Source organism: Meriones unguiculatus, chromosome 4 (genome assembly GCF_030254825.1).
Source record: "Meriones unguiculatus strain TT.TT164.6M chromosome 4, Bangor_MerUng_6.1, whole genome shotgun sequence".
In the NCBI taxonomy this organism is placed as follows: domain Eukaryota; kingdom Metazoa; phylum Chordata; class Mammalia; order Rodentia; family Muridae; genus Meriones; species Meriones unguiculatus.
This window is the reverse complement of record NC_083352.1, coordinates 334,486-361,988: the sequence shown is the minus strand read 5'-3', so window position 1 is coordinate 361,988 and position 27,503 is coordinate 334,486. Positions and strand designations below refer to the sequence as shown.

General features: G+C 38.3%; 1 protein-coding gene across 1 annotated transcript; it reads left to right on the top strand.

Moving 5' to 3' along the window:
• The first annotated feature begins 7,968 nt into the window (after positions 1-7,968).
• Positions 7,969-26,159, top strand: Slc10a2 (solute carrier family 10 member 2). Its single transcript, XM_021626384.2, has 6 exons — positions 7,969-8,536; positions 15,411-15,529; positions 19,323-19,411; positions 20,855-21,030; positions 23,410-23,567; positions 25,611-26,159. The coding sequence occupies exons 1-6, from the start codon at positions 8,160-8,162 to the stop codon at positions 25,736-25,738; spliced, it is 1,047 nt and encodes a 348-aa protein (XP_021482059.1). The 5' UTR covers positions 7,969-8,159; the 3' UTR covers positions 25,739-26,159.
• The last annotated feature ends 1,344 nt before the right edge of the window (positions 26,160-27,503 follow it).

The window sequence follows — 27,503 nt, the reverse complement described above, 5'->3', positions numbered from 1 at the left end:
AGTCCTCCAAAAGCTAGGAATAGCACTCCCTTATGCTCCAGCTGGTCATTCCTGGGTGGGTTACTTACAGGACTCTAAGTAAACATACCAGAGAGGCACTTTCATATCCATGGTTATCGTAGCATTACCCACAATACCCCAGTTATGGGATCAGCCTAGGTATCTATCAACAGAGAAATGGGTAAAGAAACTGTAGTATAATTATGCATTGGAACTTTATTCAGCCAGAAAAGGGAATAAAATTACATATTTTGTCAGAAATGGAACTAGAGATGATGATATTAAACAAAATAATCCAGATTCAGAAAGACAAACATCACATATTTTTCTTATTGCAGATCTATAGTCTATGTAGATACATAGAATCATGTAATCAAGGTAAATCAACTAAATAGTCCTATATCCCCCAAAGAAATAGAAGCGGTCATCAAAAGTCTCCCATCCAAAAAAAGCCCAGGACCAGATGGCTTCAGCACAGAATTCTACCAGACCTTCAAAGAAGAGCTAACACCAATTCTCTTCAAACTATTCCACAAAATAGAAACAGAAGGAATATTACCAAATTCATTCTATGAAGCCACAGTCACCTTGGTACCTAAACCTCACAAAGACTCAACAAAGAAAGAGAATTTCCGGCCAATCTCCCTTATGAACATTGATGCAAAAATACTTAATAAAATACTTGCAAACCGAATCCAAGAACACATCAAAGATATTATCCACTATGACCAAGTAGGCTTCATCCCAGGTATGCAGGGGTGGTTCAATATACGGAAATCCATCAATGTGATCCACCATATTAACAAACTGAAAGAAAAAAAAACACATGATAATCTCCCTAGATGCTGAAAAAGCCTTTGACAAAATCCAACATCCATTCATGTTCAAAGTATTGGAGAGATCAGGGATACAAGGCACATATCTAAACATAGTAAAGGCGATATACAGCAAGCCTATAGCCAACATCAAACTGAACGGGGAGAAACTTAAAGCAATCCCACTGAAATCAGGGACAAGACAAGGCTGCTCACTCTCTCCATATCTCTTCAACATAGTGCTGGAAGTTCTTGCTAGAGCAATAAGACAGTTGAAGGAGATCAAGGGGATACAAATTGGAAAGGAAGAAGTCAAATTATCACTATTTGCAGATGATATGCTAGTATACGTGAGTTACCCCAAAAACGCTACCAGGGAACTCCTACAGCTGATAAACACCTTCAGCAAAGTGGCCGGATACAAAATTAACTCAAAAAAATCAGTAGCCCTCCTGTATACAAAAGACAAAAGGGCTGAGAAAGAAATTAGGGAAACAACACCCTTCACAATAGCCACAAATGACATAAGGTACCTCGGAGTAACCCTAACCAAGGAAGTCAAAGACTTGTATGAAAAAAATTTCAAATCTCTGAAGAAAGAATTAGAAGAAGATATGAGAAGATGGAAAGATCTCCCATGCTCATGGCTTGGCAAGATTAACATAGTAAAAATGGCCATCTTACCAAAAGCAATCTACAGATTCAATGCAATGCCCATCAAATTACCAACACAATTCTTTACAGACCTGGAAAGAAAAATTCTCAACTTCATCTGGAATAACAAGAAACCCAGAATTGCTAAAACAATCCTCTACAATAAAAGATCATCCAGAGGTATCTCCATCCCTGATCTTAAGTTGTACTATAGAGCAACAGTTTTAAAAACTGCATGGTACTGGCATAGAAACAAATGGTGGATCAATGGAACCGAACAGAGGACCCAGAAATAAACCCACACACTTATGGACACCTGATCTTTGACAAAGACGCCAAAACCATACAATGGAAAAAAGATAGCATCTTCAACAAATGGTGTTGGTCTAACTGGATGTCTACATGTAGAAAAATGAAAATAGATCCATACTTGTCACCCTGCACAAAACTGAAGTCCAAGTGGATCAAAGACCTCAACATAAAACCAGACACATTAAATCGGCTCGAAAAAAAAGTGGGAAATACCCTAGAACTCATTGGTACAGGGGAAAACTTCCTGAACAGAACACCAACAGCACAGGCTCTAAGAGCAACAGTCAATAAATGGGACCTCATGAAACTGAAAAGCTTCTGTAAAGGAAAGGACACCGTCATCAAAACAAAGCGACCACCTACAGATTGGGAAAGAATCTTCACCAACCCTTTATCTGACAGAGGACTCATATCCAGTATATATAAAGAACTAAAGAAGCTGAAAAGCAGCAAACCAAGTAATCCACTTAAAAAATGGGGAACAGAGCTAAACAGAGAATTCTCTGTAGAGGAATACCAAATGGCAGAGAATCACTTAAAGAAATGCTCAACCTCACTAGCCATTAGGGAAATGCAAATCAAAACAACCCTGAGATTTCACCTTACACCCATGAGAACGGCCAAGATCAAAAACTCAAGTGACAACACATGCTGGAGAGGTTGTGGAGAAAGGGGAACCCTTCTGCACTGCTGGTGGGAATGTAAACTTGTACAACCACTCTGGAAATCAATCTAGCGCTTTCTCAGACAACGAGGAATAGTGCTTCCTCAAGATCCAGCCATATCACTACTGGGCATATATCCAAAAGAGGCTCAAGTACACAAAAAGGACATTTGCTCAACCATGTTTGTAGCAGCTTTATTTGTAATAGCCAGAAGCTGGAAACAACCCAGATGCCCCTCAACTGAAGAATGGATACAGATATTGTGGTACATCTACACAATGGAATATTACTCAGCAATGAAAATTAAGGAAATCATGAAATTTGCAGGTAAATGGTGGGATCTGGAAAGGATCATCCTGAGTGAGTTGTCCCAGAAGCAAAAAGACACACATGGTATATACTCACTCATATAGACATACAACATAGGACAAACCCACTAAAACCTGTGCATCTGAAGAAACTAAGCAAGAGAGAGGACCCTAACAAAAATGTCCAGTCCCCATCCGGAAAGGAAAAGAGGATGGACATCAGAAGAAGAAGAAAACAGGAAACAACCTAGGAACCTACCACAGAGGGCCTCTGAAAGCCTCTGCCCTTCAGACTATCAAAGCAGATGCTGAGCCTGATGGGCAACTGTTGGGCAGAGTGAATGGAATTTTAGGTAAGAACTGGGAAATAGTAAGAGCTGGAGAGGACAGGGTCTCCACAAGGAGAGCAACAGAACAAGAAAATTTGAACACAGGGAACTTCCCAGAGACTCATACTCCAACCAAGGACTATTCATGGAGATAACCTAGAACCCATGCACAGATGTAGCCCAGGGCAGTTCAGAGTCCAATTGGGTTACATAGTAATGTGAAGAGGGACTGCCTCTGACATAATCTGATTGGCCTGCTCTTTGATCACCTCCCTCTGGGGGGGAGCAGCCTTACCAGGCCATAGTAGAGAACAATGCAGCCACTTTTGATGTGAACTGACAGACTAAGATCAGAAAGGAGAGGAGAACCTCCCCTATTAGTGGACTTGGGGAGTGGCATGCAAGCAGAGGGAGGAGGGAGGGTGGGATTGGGAGGAGATGAGGGAGGGGCTTATGGGGGGATGCAGAATGAATAAAGTCTAATTGATGAAAAATTTTTAAAAAAAGGGAAAAAATAATTTAAGAAACTTAAATGACTTTCAAAAGTGGAAGAAAACATGGAGTTAGTCAAGTGGCATGGAGCACGTCTCACCCCTGGGGGCAATGGTCTCCTGAACCTACTCAGACCTCGGACACCATCACTACTAGTTCTAGAACTGACGCAGGATGTTCCAACGAGGGGATTAGGGCTTTCTCATAATATTTCCTATAAGCCCACACCTGTTTGTCTATATCCCCCATTTTTATTCATTATTAACCAGATAGAGCCCTTTTTTGCCCAATGCTGGAATGCTAGTAAATTTAGGTATGCCCTGGTTACTCGCATGCCTCACTGGGTGCCTGTGCCCGTTGATGCCCCTCACGCTATGACTCTCTTCAGACAGAAAAGGGATCTTGGAACTACAGCCACCATTGTTACTACCATCTCATTGGCGGCTGTTGGAGCTACCACCAGGGCATTAGCCATGAGTCATACTGGGCAGACTGCTCAGACCCTGAATAATCATTTAGCCAATGTAGCTCATGCCTTAGTTGTACATAAAGGAATTAATGCTCAACTAAAAGGAATCTTGATGGTGTTCAATCAGAGGATCGACCTCGTGCAGGAGCAAATTGACACCCTATGGCAAATCGCTCAACTTGGCTGTCAATGAAAATATGCTGGACTTTGAGTCACTAGCATATAACATGAGAATTTTTCCTGTGCTGCAAATCTGTCTAAACAATTGTCGAGCTATATTTTAGGTAATTGGACTAGAGAATTCAATACTACGATGGAGCAGCTGAGAGTGGCCATTGTCATAGTAAATTCTACCAGAGTGGACGCAGGACTAGCCACAGGATTATCAACATGGATTGCTGCAGCCATGAATCATCTGAAGGAATGGGCGGGCATGGGAGCGTTAGCAGGCCTTCTGGTGTTGGTCTCCTTGGTTTGCCTGTGGTATATATGCAGGATTAGAGTCTCACAACAGTGTGATGCAGCCATGATCATTCATGCCTTTACAGCCATTGAAGCAGGACATTCTCCCCAAGCATGGTTGGATACCATAAAAAGCTAAAATGTTATGCTCAGGATGCGAGGCTAAGCACTGCACTCAGGGTCAGCCGCTTTGGACCCAGAGAAGAGCATGTCTGATTGCATGCGGGTTGATGCCCCAGGTCCCGCCTCTGAGAAAAAGGTATCAGACGGGTCTGATGCTCTTTGGGTGGATGACACCTAAATGAACATCGGTACAAAGTCCCAATTTATTTCTAATATCAGAGATCAGACCTCTACTCTTGCCTGATGCCTCTAAAACAAAAAGGGGAACTGTAGAGAGCTGTGGAATGCTATGCCTTAAAGATGTAGCTCGTTTCCGCCTTCCACCTTCCTGATGGTGAGTGCTCTCTGTCACGAACAACTCCACATTTGGCTAAGGCCGAGGATCTGGCTTGCTTCCATGTATGTGGACCTATCTGCATTGCCCACGTGGCACGCCTGGGTTGGCTACCCAGAGGCTATTTAAGCTGTGGGCTGGCTTTCCCCAGGGTCCGAGGATTGTTCAAGGTTCCTGAATAAACTGCATTGAAAAAAAAAAAAAAAGAATCATGAAATCATTTATTTATATGACAGAAAAACAGAAGCAAGATTGGGAAATTTTGAGGAACAGATGGGGGGTGGCAGTAAAGTTCTTAATATACTTAAAAGAAAATGTTTTTATGAAATCATGGGCAACAAATATGCACTGATTAAAAATATTTTGACAAATGTGTATCCATCAAAAAATCATAATTAGTTTCTTTCTTATTAATTTGTTTTATTAATTACAATTTATTCACTTAGTATCCCAGCTGTAGCCCCCTCCCTTGACCCCTCCCAATCCCACCTTGACTCCCTCTTCCTTTGCCAGTCCTCTAATAGGGGTGGTCCTCCTTCCCTTCCATCTGACCCTAGACTATCAGGTCTCATCAGGACTAGCTGCATTGTGTTCCTCTGTGGCCTGGTAAGGCTGCTTCCCTCTCAGGGGGAAGTGATGAAAGAGCCAGCCACTGAGGTCATGTTAGAGACAGCCTCTGTTCCCCTTGCTAGGGAACCCACTTGGACACTGAGCTGCCATGGGCTACATCTGTGCAGGGGTTCCAGATTATCTCCAGGTCCTTGTCTGGAGTATCAGTCTCAGAAAAGACCCCTGTGCCCAGTTTTTTTTTTTTGGTTCTGTTGCTCTTTTTTTTAGAGCACCTGTCCCCTCCAGGTCTTTCTATTTCCCCCTTCTTTCATAAGATTCCCTGCACTCTGCCCAAAGTTTGGCTATGAGTCTCAGCATCTGCTGACTGTTCTTTCATGGTCATTAAGCTAAATAAACACATTTATATGAAAAAAGAAAAAGAAAGATGAGGAGAGGATTGATTGCAAATGACCAGCTGACCCACAAGCTCAGTCCCAACCATAAAGTTTGCTGCCCTGACCAGCCCTGGCATTCAAAGGAGGGAGTCTGAAAGTTAGGTGCATTGACCTAATAATGAAGCCTTTCAATTAAGGAGAAATTTACAAACCAAAATATTTCCAGCCTAGGGCTCAAATTTCCCTTGGCAGACAAGACCTGATGAAATAAGTAGGCTATATGGAGTCAGGTTCTAGGTTACCTTTCTTACTTTTACTTAAATTGAAAAGTTAGGTAAAGCTGGGCAGAGAGAGAGGAGGAAAAAAAAAAAACTACTGCTGACAGGTACATAGAGGCAGCAGCAGGAGGCGCACCTGACCCACGTGCCTTGTGGCTGCCTCACACCAGGTGAGGAAATGAACCAGAGGTCAGTCCCTGGGAGATGCTTGCCATGGTACAGCCATGTCTTGCTGGGAAACTTAGCTAATTATTTAGCTACAAGGTGGGGCATAGTGGGAGAACAGAAAGGTTCATCCAGAACTTATCCTCTAACCAACTGAACTCTGTCTAGGCAGTCTGGGGCTGGATTTGGCAGAGACAATTTTAACCCACCCACAGGAGAAAGGACAGGCAGAGCAATGTAAAAGATAGAGGACAATTCTGGGACAGACATTATAACAACAAGGAGAATTAATCAGTTTCTAATAAAGGAAAAGTCCCTGAGCATGACATTAACTCAAGTGTAAACTAAAGGGACAGTGTCCCCAGATGCCCAGCTGCTTGAATCTGGGACTGTTTTTCTTCTGCCTGGTGGCCCAGTGATGATAAGAAGGTCATCCTTCCCATGTAGAGTTGTTCTTCACAGGCAGTGGTGACACAGTCAAAGCCCTGGCCAATCTCAGAGGGTGCCCTGTTCAGCATCATTTCCATTAACTGTGAGCTCCATAGAAAACAAAGACCTGCCCAGAGTCAGAACCTGCATTTTAGCAAGGCCTCCTGAGGATCTTGAGCACACTGCGTTCTAAGGAGTTATTCTGAATTGTTTATTTGTTTGATTTACTTAGTGTGTTTGTTTTCTCATTCTGCAGTCCATGGGTGGTCATCCCCATGCTTCATTCTCTTCAGAGTTCTGAGACTACAGACATGAGCTAGAATCCAAACTATTCTAGTGTTGGGCTTTAAACACCTGAGAACTGGATCATCTCTCCTCTGCCTATTTTTATGTCTTTCCTGTATACCTAACAACAGGATTCTCTGCATCCATCACAAAAGCAATTACTTGATATTTCCAACCTCTTAGAATCCTTCCACTTTATACACACACACACACACACACACACACACACACACTTCTAATTTTAATTCCTGACTCTAAGCACAAAGAGATATACTGTCACTTTGACCTAATCTAGAGTTCATACCTCTAAATAACTGTATTGTCTCTATCTATAAAGCACTTTGTTGCCATGGCAATATATGCATAATTGCATGTGTTAAGTAGTTGAGGTGGCTCCATATGACAGACTCTCTCCAGCAGAAAACATTCTGTATCCTCAAGTGTTAACAACCCTCCCACGTTTTCTTCCAAGCCCTAGAAGTCTCTGGAGCATACATATGTTTTATGGACACCATAGTACATACTAGTAAGAGTGACCATGTGAGAGCTATTTTAAGAAAGCTGGAAATCTCCTTCAGTCTGTTGTCAGTTTGTAAAATAGCTTGGAACAGGGTTATTGATTTTTGTTTCTAATGTAATTTTCTACACTCTAATCTTTCCTACTTAAAGTGGGAGGAAGGAATAATATGCTTTCCTACACCTAAACCCTTAGAAAGTTCTATACAATTCAGTTTACTTATTTAACTAAACTTATTACCAGCAAACATTCCTGGGATTAAACATTAACATGGTTATTTCTATGTGGCACAGTTCATTATCATGTCAATAAATGATTAATTATAACTTTCTGTCTTGGCCAGTAGTTTTTCTGGAATTTTATGATTCATTATGTGTGCTAGGTTGTAATTCAGTCTCTCGAAACTGACATACTAGCATTTATTGTTTTTTATTGCTTCTCTAATGTGGCTTTTGAAAGAGACACCAAGTACCACATGTTTAGAAAGGGTTTAAAAGTTTGACGTGTTGAAAGTAAGCCAGTAGAGACAGAACCAGGGAACTGGTGCTTCTGTGGCCATTTGCACACCACAGACAGTGATGGATAACTCCTCTGTCTGTTCCCCAAATGCAACTCTCTGTGACGGTGATTCCTGCCTAGTACCTGAGAGCAACTTCAATGCCATTCTCAGTGTGGTGATGAGCACTGTGCTCACCATCCTCCTCGCCATGGTGATGTTTTCTATGGGATGCAATGTGGAAATCCACAAGTTCTTAGGACACATAAAGCGGCCATGGGGCATCTTCGTGGGCTTTCTCTGTCAGTTTGGAATCATGCCTCTCACGGGCTTTATCCTGTCCATGGCCTTTGGTATACTCCCAGTACAGGCTGTGGTGGTACTAATTATGGGTTGCTGCCCTGGTGGAACTGCCTCCAATATCCTGGCCTATTGGGTAGATGGCGACATGGATCTCAGGTAAGACAGAAGAATCTGCAACTGCTGCAGTCAGCTGGGGCTAAACTTAGAAACCTGTATCTTTTCCAAGGTCCATTTGATCTGTTGCACTGAGTAAATGTCTAAGGAGTTAAACGGGAAGAATCAGTGCATACATGCAACTTTTGGGGCAGCAGCTTTGCTGTTAGAATTGGGGCTTTTGTTTTCGCCTGCGCACTTCTGCCTGCCTATTTTGTTTCATCCTGAAACAAAACAGTGATTTAGATTTCAATTTGTATCTTTAGTATTTTTAGTCAGCACACGAAGTTGTGGATTTCTGTGTGACATTTGTATAAGTGCATATCGTTATGCTTTGTTCTTAATCATTCCTCATTACCATCCTAGTCCCTCTTTCTCCTTTCTGCTGATCCATTTCCTATTCTGCTTTCATATCACATACATTCCCTTATCTTATCTGTTCCCTCCTTGCCTTCAACTTCCTGATCTGCCCTGATAGTTCCCTCCATATCATGTCCTGTGGGTGTATGTGGGTGTACGGTAAAGTGTATATGTTTAAATTTAAATTTAGATCAGCCTTTGAGAGGAATCCTTGATATTTATCTTTCTTAGTCTGGATTATTATGTGAATCCTTGGTATTTGTTTTTCTTAGTCTGGATTATTATGCTTGCACTTTGAATTTTAATTCAATTAACAAAAGTTGTATCACCTCTGGAGAAAGAGTCAAAGTTTTTTTTTTTTTCATTAAATAATTCTTCCCAATCTACAAACTGTAACTGAGAAAGTTTTTTTGAATGGAATAAAGATGAACTTTCTGTATATGACAAGGTAGTCTGAGTGCAAATACAAGCTCAAATTTCTCATCAAACTTTAAACTCTGTAGTCAGCATCAGTTCCACCTAAGAGCCTGTACTTTGGACAAAACACTTCTTGGTTAAAAATCTAATAAACAATTCATAAGTTCATTTGATCTCTGCTGACATTAAAAAAATTCTCAGCAGTATTATTTAATTATGCCTACTTCTCTATAAAATAAAGAGAAAACCTTTTCCCTGTTTTTCAAAGGAGGAATCTAACTGTAATGTTTGTCCAGTCCAACTTATGCCAGTTTGAACTAGCACTGGGTAGAAGAGAGGACTGGTGACTAATAGAAACAAACAAACAAAAAACCTGACAGGGCTAATGTGGGAGTTTTAATGTGGAATGTTCAATAACTAAGTGTCACTTTCTTCCTCTCTTGTGGAAGATACACATTTCAGTTAAGCATTGAGCTGTTCCAGAACCGCTTGCTTATTAAATCCTGGACAACCTGCCATCAGCTCTATTTGTTCTGGGGTGCCTGGTGAGCAGCTGGAAACTAGCCACCAACTCCCAGCTGGTACTATTTTCCTGGTGCCTTAAAAAACAAAGAATACACATTACTCATTTTTCATGGGGACATAGAATTACTGCCTAGAAACAGATACTATTTCTGTAAATAAACAAAGAATTCTAAGTGCTATTGATGTATAGTTAATCTGTGAACCACAATATAGTAATCAGGATTCTTTAGGCTTCTACTCCATTGACCTGCACATGCACGTTTGTGTGAGCGTGCACGCGCACACACATACACAGAGTGAAAGTTCCAGGAATTCATAACTAGCAGATTGCCAGGAATGACCCAGAAGCCTACACTTCACTAAACAGCTTCTTAATATTTGTAAGTCTTAAACAATATATCTCATAACAGTACAACCTATATCTGAACATAATGCCACACATTATTGCTGAATATGAGATCAACTGTATATGGTACATATTAATTTCACTATATCACTTATGCTGAAGACAAATCACTCAGTAGTATAGTGCAGAAGACATTACCCTGCTCTACCACAGCGATTATAATGTATCTCTGTCATAAAGAGGTGGTCATGTTATAATGAAAAATATCATTAGGGGTTAGAAAGATGTTTCAGGGGTTAAGAATACTTGCTGCTTTTGCATATGACCTAAGTTTCACTCACAGCACCCATATCAGTTGGATCAAAACTGTAACTACAGCTCCAGGGAATAGAATGTCCTCTCTTGGCCTTTGTGGGCACCTATACACACACACACATGTATGCAAACTCACACACAAACATAAATAAATAAATAATAAATAAATAGCAAACAAACATTTTTGAAGAGATGGTATTACACATTTCATGTAAGGGAAACAATGTTTAAACATTTCTTTAAAGAAAGTGAAGTCTCAGAGACTAGGTAACAGCCCTTACAAGACTTAATTCTTGTGGAGTAAGTTTTATACAACTTAAGTCTCAGAAAATTTATATAGATGCAGCCTTCTCTATCATCTAGATTTCTAATTCTGTATTCTTATAACACTGCCTGCTCCATCTCTACTTGAATTCAAGCAATGTCAGACAAGACAAGATAATTTGAGAACAGTTACTTCCTTACTAGCACTAACAATGCAATATGGTACCAAAACATACCATTTGGCTTTTAGCTTTCTTGGATGTGGTCCTTGGAAAAAGAAACTATTTACCTGTCCCATATTATCTATAATCAGAATTTTATAGTGTCTAATTACTTAAAATAAATGCATAAATAAATAAAAACAGTGATTGTTTTTTTAGCAGCAAATAGTATATTAAATACTTCTCTTATAACTTCCAGCTTGAGACACTGTTGTTTGAAGATCTGATCAGTACACAGAAATTCTCAGCTAACATGTGTCATGGCAGCATATGCACAAAATATATCAGGGAACAGTAAATGGGACCAAACAGGTGAATCTGGTGGCAGCCAAGTTTATGGATCAAGTTACACAGAGATTTCTTTTCTTCTTTGTGTTTGTGTTCTGTCTCCACGCAAAGGTGATATATGATATTTCCATGCTTAGCTTAGCTGCACGATACAAAAACTTTCCTTTATTTCCATTCCATTAACTTTTTTTCAACTATATATTCTCATTCATCCTTTCATCAGTTTCCCCAACTCTTTACTACCCATTTGCTTTTTATCATCATTACTTTCTCGGTTTCCTGTTTAGTGGCTTTTCCAACCATGACCTTTGTCTTTAGTCAAATATTACATACTTCGTTTTCCATTTCACTGTTCATTGATTTTTTTAATTTTTTATTTTTTAATATTAGCTACAGTTTATTAATTTTGTATCCCAGCTGTATCCAGCTCCCTCATTCCCTCCCAATCCCTCCCTCATCTTCTCCCTACCCCTTATTTTTAAGACCCTTGACAGTTTAGCTTATTAAAACAGTGTCTCCTCTTTCAAACACACATACATGTACACACATCTTTTATCTCCTATGGGAGAATCAACACAATCACACTTGACTCTTTTATCCTCACTCACAGTAAGCAAACTCTGTTGCTTACAAAACGTTGATTTTTATTTTACTAGCCTATGTTTACTAGACACTGTGAGCCACCAAATATAAGGCTAAGTTCTTAAAGAACATTGATGCATTTTAACTCTTCAAAGAATCTTAGGGTCCTCAGCATTGACAGATGAGAAAAATTAAGGTTTATAACTTTTGCCAAGGTCATCTAGTTGGTGACTGTCAGTGTCATATTTGGGATCCAGATAGACAATATCTACTGGACTCTTCTTAGTGTTTGACCTTTGATCGTATCGTATCTATCACCTGCCCAGACTACAGAGTCAGACACACTTCTGCTGATGTTTCAGAGGTGAAGTTTTGCTTTTGATGTGATTGCAATCTTTGTATTTCTTTGTCCTTGATTACACTCAATTCCTCAACACACACCAGATCTTCACTTATGAACTTCTTTTCCCTATATACATAAAACTTTTCCCTAGCAGTTAAAGACTTACTTGAGAAAAACAAAAACCAAATTATATTTTAATTTTTGAATACTTTAGAGTTTTATCATTCCAATATTATCTCTCAGAAGTATTTATATTTTCAACACCTATGTCCTTTATAGAACTTAAATTTTTTTCACATAAGATACATTTTTTATTTGTGAAGTTATTGTTCTCCCTGTTTATATAAAAATTCTCTGTGAACCATTTCAACAAAATTTTTGTTTTGCTTCTATTATTAGCACAGATAACATGAACTTTTAGCCCCCTTTCACTTATTCTTCAACATCTTATTGTCAAGAGTCCCACATCTAAAACCTTCATATTCCAACTTTATCTTTTCTCTTACATAAAGTTTCACTAAGAAATTTCTCAAATAAAACTCAATAATAAATCTTAAACAAATAAAACAAATAAGTAAAATAAATGATAAAAAAAGACAATACAATTTCAAGTTGGACAATAATGCTCATTCAAACTTTTACAAGGATATTTCAAAAACTAGAGAGAAAAATTCTAACTTCCTTCTAATATCTGTTCTTGTAATTTAAAACCATTCTCAGCCTCCTCCTCTTTACTATAAGCTGATAAAAAGTCTTGTTCCCCTGAATCCCTCTTTCTGAGGATATACTAGCTCTCTAGCAACAAAGGGTTTTTTTTTAATTGTGGAGCAGGTTAAGACAGAGAGTGTCAGTACAATGAAAGAAGGAATGGTGGGGGCACAGATTTGTAAATTCCAGTGTGTTAGTTATAAATAAGATGAAGTGCTGTTAGTAAATTAATGTATATCATTATCTGTCTACACTAAGTACATCTCTATTCACTATTAAGCTTAAGCTTGTGAAAAACTTTTTTCCATTTCATTTTAGTTAGTATGTCAAACAACACATTTCATTATGATATCTAAGTTCATAGATTATCATTGTGCTTCACTAAGATTCACTTCCCAGTGTCTTCCCCATACTTTTGCCCTGCCTCCTTGTGCTTAGTCCTCCTCTGCTTTCAAGTTATTATATATCATTGTGTTACATTTTTCTGAAGAGATGTGAATAAACAGCTACTCACCATAAATAGAACACCAACAACAGAAGCAAAGAAATGATTCTACAAAAATCTTCCTTAATGAACCAACAAGTTTTGGGGTTACTTAGAGAATTAAAAGTGAAATGTTACTTACAGAAGCATGGACAACCCATTGCTAGCTACCCTACTAAAGAAAATGTCCCTCATCATCAAACAACTGTATAACTCCTGTATAAATGGCTGTATAAATCCTTGGGAAGCTCACAGCTTTGTGAGCACATATATCCTGCCATGATAAAAAGTTAATAGACCCAGTCTTGTATATGTTTTCTTCTGGTAATCACAGATGCTGAGAGTTCAAGAGGGAAATGGCTATGTCATATTTAAGACAGTAAACACACACACACACACACACACACACACACACATATATATATATATATATATATATATATATATAAGAGAGGTGGGGGGACAGACAGACAAGGATGGTTTGATGTGTGGGCAAAAACATGATATTAGTCATTCATTTCTCTCTGCCTCCAGAAAGTTTTTTAAATGCATCTTTTGTTTACAATACTGGCGCCTTACCATTCGGCAATACTGAATGACTAAATGCATCTTTTTTATTGGTTTACTGTCATGGTATTTTAGCTCTACTAACACAAACATTTTAATCAGAATTTTTTAAACCTATTTTAAGCCCATTCACTTAAAAAATATTTCTAACGAAGTTAAGACCCCCGATAGACTTTGTTACTACCATTATTTTACCAAAATTATGCAAATTTATTATCAGAATCATTGGGATAAAATCATTAATATTCATATATTTTCCTTACCGCAGCATAGTTATTTATTGTGAAGAGGGAACATGTACTATAAATACAATTGACTTCCCTCTTGGTATTGTTCTAGAAACCAAACTCCACCTGTTGGCTGTTTAATTCATTGTAGCATGTGAGGTAACAGTGACAAAGAGAAGTCCAACACATTGTACAGGCCCAGATAAAAAGGGTTATCACACATTCCAACCCCGTGTGTGCCTTCAGAGCACAGGTATTTAGCCTCTCTGTCTATAAGCAGAGAATGTACCACTCTGTTCAGAATATTTTGAAGAGGCTCAGGAAGACCCAGTGCTCAAAACCTCTCTTCCATTCTTTGTCATGGTGCTAAAAAATGGCATAATTTAATTTAAAAGACTCTTCCAGATCAAACCCCCAAATCTTCCTGCTCAGTCAGACACCCATAGTAAACAAAGCACTGTTCTCTGTTGAATCAAACAGTGATGTTGCATTAACTTTCCCAAGGAAGATATGAACAAATATCTTTTTATACTTAGAATCTGAGACAAAAGTAAGAATTTCACTCAAATCCCATTATGTGAAACAATACGTTTATTGAACTTATTTACAAAGCACAGGGAAGAGGTTACTCCTTGAAGTGTCAATAGCCCCCAAACAGGTGCATCACCACAAAGTCCAACAGGTAGTGGCCAGAGTCCCCCCTATAACCAACTTTCCACATCCTATAGGAAATGGGTTTCATACTGGAATTCTGAATGAGGCCCTGGGACTATCCCACGTCCTTGCTACAGGAAAATACCACCAATTCATTACCATTATCATAGACTAGTTAGCACCATACTGTTCTCCTTATTTCATTGTCATGGCTACTAAGCCAAGGTAATTTCTGTTCCAAGATAACCTGGTATTATAGGTTTTGCTTGGAGGAAAAAGGTTTATACAACCATTCATAAGCCCAGACGCCTGGTACCTTCTTCAATCATTATTTTTAAGCATTATTCAGTACCCTCTATGATCTTTGAGAACAGATACTGATGGTGCAGACTGCATGAAAAGACATCAAATGCAGATGACCCTGTCCAAAGCCAGCCACCTTACAAACATGACCAAGTATATTTCTATCATACAAAGTAATTTATGTTTGAGTCTGACTCTCACAGAAATTGAAATAAGAAAGCATCTTCCCTAGAAAAACCAGGTAGCTGCTTCAAGCTGTTTCTTTCATTCCAGTGTTAGCATGACCACTTGCTCCACACTGCTTGCCCTTGGAATGATGCCCCTTTGCCTCTTCATCTATACCAAGATGTGGGTCGACTCAGGAAAAATTGTGATTCCCTATGATAGCATTGGTAAGTAATTTATCTATAGGATGCTTCATATTACCCTCAAGCTCTCTGCGAAAGTCCCAGCTAAGATCTCAGGTTAGGCTCCAAGCTCACACCTAAGCATCATTTCCCTTTGAACGAGGAGTATACTTTTTACCATATATAATTTCTTTATGAATTGACCCTGGAGAATTGGTAGAATGTACATTCAAAAAGTTGACTCCATGAAGAGATACTAAATTTGCCTCAGCACAAAATAACATGGAAAAGAAACAGCTTTAGGAATGCAGTCTTAACCTAGCAGTCTGCCCTGAGGAGTATTAGACTGCTGGCAGGTGGGAACCACCATTGTTCCTGTGGTGAGTTTATGGTACTGGGTTTTTGTACCACACATTCAAATTGAAGAAACACACACACACACACAAAGAAAATCATAAAATGACTTCAGGATTGTAGGTAGTCGTGAGTGGCAGAATGGACACTCCTGGGTGAAATATATTGTTCTCTATCATCAACTGCATGCTGTATCTTGATACAACAGTCAATTTAATGGTACTCTCAATATTATTATGTCTTGGAAGTCAAATTTGGTAGTTATGACTCTGCCTCTATTCATTTCAACTCCTATATGCCTCTCCATTTTGAAGAAACTTCTTTTATGTTTTAGGAAGAAAAGAAATGGTAGAATATGAAATAGTTGGTATAACATGGAGATGGAGTCAGGCACAGGCTGAGAAAATGACCAGCATGTGCAAAGCAGGTTTCCTCTCAGAACCACCTTGACAGAAATGAGTTGTAGAGAATATAGTATCCAGCGCCAGGGATCAGGTACAATGCACGATGGCAGCTTTTTCAGCTGACTCTGCAAAGAATTCCCTCCTAAGCTGTCTTAGAAAGGCTGGGTTTACTATTAACAGAAGCATGTGTCCAACGTCAAATAGAAACCCACAAAGATATTTGTAAAAGTAATTCCTGTGGTGGTGGGAAACAAGACTGAAAATCTCTTCCATTTCAAAGAAACATTATTTACATGATTAAATGTGATTCAGCCTAGAAACAACTGAATTAGAACAAATTTTGTGAGGACTGACTATGAAGTAAGCATCTGTGTTGCAAAAATTTTCAGAGTTTCTGCTCTCCCCCATCCCTATCATGTACATTAAATTGTGGGTTCCCCTTGATTTTAGTGGGGACTTTGGTATGTCCTATTGTCCCCTGAAGAACTCCTAAGTATCGGTAGAATCTCCTCCAAAATGGGCTTAGAGTAACATCCAAGCTCAAGTGTGTATGCCCCTGTTTGCATCTCAAACTTTACCTTCAGAGAAAACCTCCCCCAGAGTTAAATAATGCCATCTGTTTGAACAGTGAAGAATATTGTAGGTGTCTCAGAGAAAGTATTGGCTGACTAAACAATTTTGATGGGACATTATTCAGTGCCAAAAGAAATAATTTAAGCCTTAAAATATTCTTTTGATATTCAGTCCCTTCTGGAAAATGTCCCAGGGGAATATTAAAAAATACAAACTACTATGTGGGTGACTTATACCGTATAATTTAAGGCAAATAAATTTTAAGTTGGGCTTTGTTTGGTTTGGTTTTGTTCTGTTCTGTTTTGCTTTGTAACAAGGAATCACAATGGGTGTCATGGAACTTGCTATGTAGACCAGGAACTGTCCTCTAACTCACAAAGATCTGCCTGCTTCTTCCTCCTGAGTTCTGTGATTAAAGATGTATGTCATGATGCTAAGCAAGACAAATAAATTTTGAAAAGAGGAGAAAATGAGAAATCAATTGCATGTTCATGGGGAATGGAGAAAGAACAGAAAAAACAGGATTTAAAAATAATATAAAGAAAAGTTTTAACACAAAAATTAACTATTTGCTCACAATTTCTGCCTAAGCTGTTCTCCAAACTGACCTTTTCCCTGTTTGTTTTTCTAGTCTTTTAATGAGCTAAGAGTCTCATGAGATGTTGTCATCACTTATACATGAGATTGTTGAGATTGGGGTAATTATTACATTTGCTCAAGATTACTGAAGAACTGGGAATAGTTACTGGCAGGCTCTACAGCTTTCTCTCTACATTTCTCAGTGTGCTTCTCCCACTCTAAAAGCGCTGCTGAACCCAGAAGATGCTGACATGTGGATATAATCAGCTCCTCTGCAGCTTGAACCATTAAGGCTGAACTGTGTCAGGCAGTGAGTGCCTGATGTCAACATTACTGTGCAAATCACCACAGCACAGGGAGGCAGGCATCATTCCATCAAGTTGTTCTGTAGGGAAATCTAAGGAAGCTACAGCTTTCTGTCCATGTTACCGTCTTCTCACTCTTCCTCTTCTTGTCCTTCTTTTCTCCTATTCCCACTATGCAGTCTTAAATAAAGAGTGTATGATAGTTTTGATATGTGTAAACATCTCCTTTTGGATCTGTATAGACAGGCATCTGAAACAGCATGGACAAGAAGTCAGTAAATCTAAAAGTCTGGAGAGAAAAGAGTCAGTTCCCCCATCCACTAGAGAATAAACATTATAGCCCCTGCCCTACATGGGCAGGGGCCACACTGCTGGGTGTGAAGAAGAACCAGAATGGTTCTTGAAGACACTAAAAACTTCCATTGGCTTTACCTCGCCCAGAGAGTAAATGTTTCTCCCATGAGCATTCCAAAGTCCTCTTCAGTTGCCCTGTCACCTTAGAGGCCCCAAAATGGGAAGACTCTAGGCCAAAGGAGCAAACCAGTTGTGTCAAGATAATTTTAATTCAAAGCCTAAAAAGTTAAAATTTTATGGTGTGGTCTAAAGATCAAAATAAGGGGGAGGAGAAATCTCTTCAAAATTGTGTGGATACAGAAATAATCAAAAGGACTTTCTAGAAGACTTGACTATGAAATTAAACATTTTTCCATAGCTCTTCCTGTGCCCCTTCCTCCTGAGAAGGAGTAGTTCTTATATATCTTATTGTTCTTCCTTTCTTTCTTTTTCTTTGTTTTCTCCTATCTTTCTCTTAGTTATTATTTCAATTCTGCTGTGTAATTTTGGAGCAACAATAATTGTTGAGTCATTAGCAGGACAGCTAAGAAGCTATTAAGAAATCATTATTAGATTCATTTTAAATTAATATACATATAAACTTTCAATCCATAGTTTGTTAGCCAGACCTATGTCAATCTATCCAACACCAGATAGACATATACTTTCAAAATTTCACATTTTGTTTCACTTTCTCATACTATTTTAAAAGCGTATTTGAAAACAAAACACCCCATGAGAAACTGGAAGTCTCTAGTGCTCTGGTAAATAAAGGTACTATTGGGCAAACAAGTGTTAAATAATATAGAGACATAAATAGCATGCCACAAGAAAGGCAGTAAATCTTCCATAGTGAAGTTGAAGTATGACTCTTTTATCTGTTTGGGTGAACACTGAGCTTCAAAGAATTATAATTACATGAGAAGTTACCATATATATTATCTCATATAAAATTTAGGGCATGGTTTTTCATCTTATTTTCCCACATCTCTGTCATAAATTTGAATAACTGAAATAAAAATTTAACTAGAGTTTGTTAGCCCTCAAAATTCCTATGTGTATTGAGTACGCTTATATATATACATATATATGTATATATATATATATATATATATAAAATGGATGTGTAGAGAAATATATATGGATGTGTGCATTTGTTTGGTGTGTGTGTACCTATGTGCACATAATTCTACATTCTATTTTCAGTATTCAAGAAGAAAGACAGGAACACTGCTAAGCCTTTTCCAAGCTATTTTTGTTTCCTTATGTTAATGTTTTCATCTTTGTTAGGCACTTCTCTGGTTGCCCTTGTTATTCCTGTTTCCATTGGAATCTTTGTGAATCATAAATGGCCCCAAAAAGCGAAGATCATACTTAAAGTAAGTACCTCATACAAGGGACAGACTGCAAAACTCAGTGTTCTGAAGTCAGCACTGGAATGAGATGGTCTTTCCATCTTTTCAGCTGTACTATTTTCATTACATCTACCTTCTGAAATACTTGCCACTGTCAGTCATAAAGTCCTTCCTTAAAGAATGTCCTCTCTGATCATATCTGAGGGGAAAATTTCTATCCATCCCTTAAGCCACCAATTCAAGCACTACCTGTTGCTTTTAGTTTATTCTCAAATAACCTTGCTGTTATAGGCTGAGCTTATGGTATAAAATACATCTAGGCAGCTTTCTAAGGAGGTACTGCATATCTTTCTCATACCTAGAACAACATAGACCTCAGTGCTCAAAAACTGGTACATATTAGCTTGTGGGATGTGGGGGAATAAGATAGTTGTCATTTCTTGTCTTAGGAAAAAACAAAGTTCTCATCTTCAGATTTTTTAAGTTTAATAAAAGAAGAAAATGGATGTGGGAAGTTGACTCAACCATTAAGAGTGTTTGAGTGCTCTCTGTCACGAACAACTCCACATTTGGCTAAGGCCGAGGATCTGGCTTGCTTCCATGTATGTGGACCTATCTGCATTGCCCCTGTGGCACGCCTGGGTTGGCTACCCAGAGGCTATTTAAGCTGTGGGCTGGCTTTCCCCGGGGTCCGAGGATTGTTCAATGTTCCTGAATAAACTGCATTGAAAAAAAAAAAAAAGAAAAAGAAATAATACATGAAAAGCACTTTTGACAATGCCCTCTAAAAAAAAAAAAAAAAGAGTGTTTACAGCTCTTGCAGAGCACCCATATCAGGATATGCAAAACCACTGGTAACTCCAGCTTAAAGGGATCCAAGGCCCTCTTCTGAACTCTGTTGGCAAGAATACTCATGTGCACGTATATACATATGGACCTACACATAGTAATATTAAACCTATTTTAAAAGGAAAGATAACAACAATGGCTTATGTTTAACATTATTTGACTTTTATTAACCCTTACATCTATTTCTTCTTATTATAACAAGCATAAAATGTTACTGAGGCAAGATTTTATCCCCAATAACAAGTGAAAATAAATCAAAATTGAGAAAGTCTCGTGGTTTACTAAAAGACATATGATATAAAGAAATCCATCTAAAAGAGATAGATCTGCTAGGCTTTTGCTAGCATAGATTTTTTTTTTCCTTTCATAAAGGTATATAAGATGGTTTGCAAGCTCAGACATCTTCCTTGGGCCAATTAAGCATGAATATACTGTGCTGGTGTTTTTCTTAGTCTCTAGAACACAGGAGAAGCTTTTCTTTTTCCATGAAGCTGAAGGGACATAGAAAACTTATCTTCATTTTCCCAAAGAAATAGACTGACCAACCCTTGAAGACTGTTAACAAACATCTCTTAACTCACTTTGACACAAGCATGTTTATTGTACCTTTTCTTCCAGATTGGTTCCATCGCAGGTGCCATTCTCATTGTGCTCATAGCTGTAGTTGGAGGAATACTGTACCAAAGTGCATGGATCATCGAACCCAAACTGTGGGTTATAGGAACGATATTTCCTATAGCTGGATACAGCCTGGGCTTTTTCCTGGCGAGAATAGCTGGTCAACCTTGGTACAGGTATGGGGTTTAGATAAATGAGGTTGAGCATTTTAGTTTATAACATCTGTTGCAATAGTATTCTGGGGTGCCATTACAAAACAATCATAGGGCATAGAGAAATAGCTCAGCAATTAAGAGCACAGGCTGCTTTTCCAGAGGACCCAGGTTTGCTTCCCAACACTCTAATATTCACAGTCATCTGTAACTACAATACTAGCATACCCAACATCATTTTCTGGCCTTTGCAGGCACCAGGCACACATGTAATATATAAGCATATATGCAGACAAAACATCCATTCATATAAAATACTTAAATAAAAAAATACCCCAAAGTCGGTCGTTTTGGTAACAAAAATGCATGTCCTTACAGTTAAACAGGTCATAAATCATTAAGTCAGCATGGAGCTGGCTTCTTCTGAGGTGTGGGAGGAGGATTTATTGGAGGCCTCTCACTTTGGCTTTTAATGCCTATCTTCTCCTTGTGTCTCGTCACATTTTATTCCTTCTGTACACACTTTTGAGCTAAAATTACCCCTCATAAGCACATGAGTAACATTAAATTACAGGCCACCCTCATAATCTCATTCTAACTATTTATATCTACAGTAACCCTGTTCACACACAAGGTCACATTCTTAGATACTGAGGGTTAGATATAGGATGGCAACATTTGAATTTGGATGAGAGACCTACTCAACCCACAGGACCTGAAAATATTGATGCCAAGTTCAAAATCCTTACCTTTCAATTACAGATTACATCATTTGAATAGCATCATTTGTTCGCAAATTATACAAATCTTCAAGTTGTACTGACTACTTTTGTCCTCACCTGCCTGATATTCTCCATTAGTCCACATGCTAGGAAGTAAAGCTTTTCCTTTCCTATGCATTCTGATTTAATAAGCATGGCATGTTTCATGGAAATAATCAACTTAATAACTATAACTATAGCATATAATATAACTATTATATATATGTATATATATATACATATATATATATATATATTCCTCCAGTACCAAATGGACTTCATCACCTTTGGGTGATGAACACTGGAGTATACTTGTCACTATCAAAAACATTTCTTTCCAAACGGTCTATCTAAATCAATAGATAGGTAGGTATATAAATCAGGTATAGAAACAAGTGTGAGTTGCATTTGGGAAAGAGGTGAGCAACCTTGAACAGTGTGGGGCACAGTCTGCTTTGAGCTGAGCAGACTTGGGCTTCATTCCACCCCTGTCACTCACTCACTGGAAGACTTTGGGCTACACGTTTACTTTATCTTAGTTCTCTTTGTTGAAGATTAAGAACATTAATTTTTACCTTGCAGATTTATCATCAAGATTTAGTCAGAACAAAATTTATTTAAAAATAAATGCCTATGAGAAATACCATAGCTTCAATATTTTCTGAACTCTGATCCTTTCTGTATACTTTTACTAAGGAAATAGTTTGAAAAGGGTAAACCAAACCTCCTTTGTGATCTATGGAATGCTATTATAAATGAATCTACCTCTCACATTATAAACATATTGGGACTAGAGAAAAAGTTCAGTAGTTAAAAGCATGTACTCCCTCTTCCAGGGAGGCTGAGTTTTCATCCTAGTATCTATATTGGGTGATTCACAACTACCTGTAACTTCAGCTCTAGAGGAACCCAATGCCTCTGGTCACAATGTGCACCTGCACTCACATGCTTATACCCACATGCATATACAACATTAAAGATAAAGCTTAAAATAATATATGTAATAGATTGTTTTATGTATTAATGTATTTACTCAATGTGAATTTGTGTGTTAAAAGTATACACCAAATATGTATGTTAAAAGCAGAGATAAAATCTAGGTACATGCTTGTAATCCCATCAATAGGAAAACTGAAGCAGGAGGATTGCCACAAGTGAGATTGACAACCTAACCTGGACTGCATAGTGAGACCTATCTTGAAAGGACAAAAATAAAGGGAGGGAAATAAGGGGGGAGTGAAATAAAGACAAGAAGGAAGAAGAAAGAAAGGAAAGAGAAAAAGAAAAGAAAAAGAAAGAAGGAGAGAGGGAAGTAGGAGGATGGAAGTGGTAAGGGGAAGAAAAAGTAACGTAGGGAAAAATAGAGGAAAGAAACTAAGGGATGAAGAATGGAAGAGGAGAGATGGAGAGAGTAAAGGAAGGAGGAAGAGAGGAAGGAAGACAGAAAGGGGGAGGAAGAGAGGGAAGACTGTAGAGAGGGAGGAAGGGAGAGAGAGGGAGGGAGGGAAAAAAGGGAAAGAGGAAGGGAGGGAGGAAAGAAAGACAAAAGGGCAGTCTATGTACATGCTCTCGTTATACTTTCTCTTTGTCTTATATCATAATTAGCCAAATAACAGGTAAATCATATACATCTTACTCCCAGGTGCCGAACCGTTGCCTTGGAAACTGGGATGCAGAACACACAGCTGTGTTCTACCATAGTACAGCTCTCCTTCAGCCCTGAGGAACTCAACCTTGTGTTCACCTTCCCACTCATCTATAGCATTTTCCAGATCATCTTTGCAGCGATATTTTTAGGAAGTAAGGAATAATGCTAAGAAAATTCTACTGTGATGTTGCTTTTGAATAAATCCTGGATTTGATTTAAAAAAAAAAGCCTTTGTAAGATTATCTGGCAGTGAATTGTATAAACCAATTTGGAGAAAATGCAGAAGTCACTTGTCATGACTTTATATAAGCTGATGCAAAGACTGTAATTTTGCTGTAAGTCTTAGTGGACCTTTTTTAAAGAGAAAAACAAAGGAGATGGATCTTCTTTGTTGACTTTCTCTTCCTCAGTAGTTAGAGAGACATATTAACCTTTGAGGAACATTTAATTGTACATCTTTCTAAATGCTTCCAAGGAACCCAAGTTTTAGTGGTTTTTCCCCAAAGCTTTGTCTTGGTATGCTTTGTAAATAGGGTGTTTATAAAAAAAAATGGCAAACTATATTTATCATGCAAAATCATGTCAGATGTATGTGTAAATTTGTACATATCAATTTTAAATGTCCATATAACTGAAGAAGTGTAAGCAAAGATGTACCAGAGATAGATAGTCTAATTCTTTTTGTTGGTCTGTTTGTTTAATCTCTTTATAGCCTGATCCCAGCCCCCTCCCTCCTTTCCTCCCAGTCCCACCCTGTAGCTCCCCTATACTCATTCTCCCCTCTCTTTCTTAGAGAAGGGGAGGCCCCTAAGGAGAACCAACTCACCCTGGCACCTCAAGTTGCAGCTGGACTAAGAGCATCCCTTCCCCCTGGGGCCTGACAAGGCAGCTCAGCTAGGGGACAGTGGCAGACAACCAAGTTGGAGACAGCCCCTACTCCCTTGTTAGAGGGCCCACATGTTGAACAAGTGTCATATCTGCTACATATGTGTCCCAGGGGATGTAGGTCTGGCCCATGCATGTTTTTTGGTTGGCAGTTCAGTTTCTGTAAGGCCCCATAGGCCCAATAGTCCAATTCTTAATTTTACTCTGTTTTAGCATAATTTCATCCTTTCTTATTTGGTCCACACCAAATGGCCTTCACCAAATTGGAACTTTTCTTACATTTGACTATCCAAAGCCTGATGGTTCTTAGGCCTCATTTATAAAATCCTATTTAAAACAAATAAACTTCCCTTTAAAGTTTCACCAGATTTTAATAGAAAATGGAAAGTAGAGGTACAGAGTAAAAACACTCTGAAGGTTAAGTTAGGAAATCCCCAGATATAGTTTCACTTTTCTTTGCATTATTTTTCCCCAGCTCTAATGTGCCTGTACGTGCCCTTTACCCTAGTATCTCAGTGATGCTTCTCAGGCAGAGTCTCTTTTCCAGTATAGGAGTCTCATATCACGAACATCATAAGGGTCCATCATACTGGTCCAACTGTGGCTCTGAGGAAATGCAAATAAGTAGATGGCTTGAATTTTCTAGCCAGGGAGCCTACCCTAACCAATGAGTTTCAGGCCAATGGAAAACCCCTATCTCAAAAAGCAAGATAGATGGCTCTTGAAGAGCAACAGACAAGGCTGGCCCCTGGCCTCCACACTCAGGCACATGCATGGAAATGCATTTGAATACACACATATGCCTGCTTACAACATACACACACATGTACACACATTCATAAACATACAAAGAAATAAAAAATAAGGTGTTGAGAAAAACTTTCACCACAGGTGAAAGGAAGTCTGATCAACAACAGGAAAGAATGGGTGAAGAGGAAAGACTGGGCATGTTATCCTGACCCAAGTCTTTCTTTTTCCACAAAGGATGACCAGGCCACAGCCTTGAACATTGCACACAGGCATATTTAGTTGAAAACTACCACATTAGCTGGGGTGGCTCATATACAAAATAATTAATTATATTTTCATTACTGATATGTAGCATATACAGCTTGAAGCCATGAGAAGGTCATGTTTTTGTGCCATACTGGTGATTATAGAACTTTAAAAAAAAGTTGGTTTCTCACAATACCTCCAGTCTGTAGAAAATGCAAACTCTTTTCTGAGCTGCACAATGCAATCACTGTTCAAGTAATTTTTCAAGGTGTCATTCTGAAATTTATTTGATCTCTCTTGTATTGTTTTTACAGTTTATGTCGCATATAAGAAATGTCCTGGGAAAAATGATGCTGAGTTTCTAGAGAAAACAGACAATGAAATGGACCCCAGACCATCATTTCATGAGACAAACAAAGGATTTCAACCAGATGAGAAGTAGGCACTAAGAAGACAAAAAAAAAAAAAAAAAAAAGAAAGAAAAGAAAGCTTACAGAACAGCATTCATTAAACTACAACTATAATTATTTCTTTTGGTGGAGTGATGGCCAAAAAAAAAAAATGTTAAAAGTTAAATTCAAATTGAAATTAGTTATTGTTTTATGTATAAAGGGACTAGTGGCCCATTCTTTAGTGGGTACATGACTCATTTATCAGTATCTTTGGGAGACTGGTCACAGGATATCCCTTGGTACCAAATTCACAAAAGCTTAAGTTTTTTCATAAAACGGCAAAGGGTTTGCATTTTTCTCCATATACTTCAGATCAATACTAGCTTACTTAGCATAATTAACATTATGTAAATACTGTGTAAATAATTGTTTCATTGTATTGTTTATGGAATAAAATTTTTTTATTTGTGATATTGTGTGTTCAATACAGACATAATTTTCCAGATATTTTTGGCAATAGTGGCTTATAACCATAGATGTCAAACTTATCCTTGGGAAGTCAAATGTATGTGCATGGAATGTATAGGTAGATGATAGATAAATAGATGATGATAGATAAGTAGGTAAGTAGGTAGGGAGATAGATAGATAGGTGATAAATAGATAATTGATTATCATTAATATATTATCGGAAACATCTATAGACCTAACAATATAGGTCTAACAGGAAACCTTGTCATATATTAGCTGAACCCAGAGTCAAACACTTTGGTATGTTAAAATGTAACATACATTTTGTATGTTAAAATGTAACAACTATTACAGTAAAATGTTGATTTCTTCACTGTTTATGATTCTAAAAAGATTGATGTGAATGAATGTATTCCTCTGACATTTTAATCATGAGTTTAAAATTTTGCAACCTATTTATTTGTGATATTTACACTATATGCTGGCAAATATCTGTACATGTATTTTAGAAAAGTAGCTCCTTCCAATGACATTCCAGAAGGAGAAGTGAGAGAAAGTGTAACTAATTAATTCAATAACAAATTAGAATTGACTAAAAGTCATCAAGGATATTTTACATCTACTCACATACTAGGATTCACTGATGACCATTCTATCTTTCAAGAAACAGGGCTCATTCGAAACAGTTTGAATTTGGCAACTGGTATTTGGAACTCTGGAGAGGTCTACTCAAGAATTATCTGTATGAAGCAGGTACAAATGGGTCAATACAATAGCTATTCAGCTTATATGAAATTCCATAGCAGCCATCATGAGCAGGGAGGTGTCAGAAGTTACAAAGAAAACCTATATCAGTCTAGAAATTGACTTAATACAGTGAGAGAGACAAGGAAACATAAAGAAAAGCACAGATAAAAGAAATTTTGTCCTGTTGCTCTCTTTGTGTCCCCTCCAGGTCTTTCTATCTCCCTCTTTTTCCATGAGATTCCCTGCACTCTGCCCAAAGTTTGGCTATGAGCCTCAGCATCTGCTTTGATACCCTGTAGAATCTTTCAGAGACCCTCTGTGGAAGGCCCCTGTTCTGTTCTGTTCCCTGTTTTCTCTCTCTTCCAGTGTCTATCCAGTTCGCCTTTCTGAGTGAGGACTGATTATCTTACCCAGGGTCCTCCTTCTTGCTTAGGAACAGAACCAAATATCTGGGCAAAGGGGTCTTTTCTGAGACTGATACTCCAACCAAGGACCATGAACTGCGATAACCTAGAACCCCTATACAGATGTAGCCCATGACATCTCAGTGTCCAAGTGGGTTCCCTTGTAATGGGAACAGGGACTGTCTCTGACATGA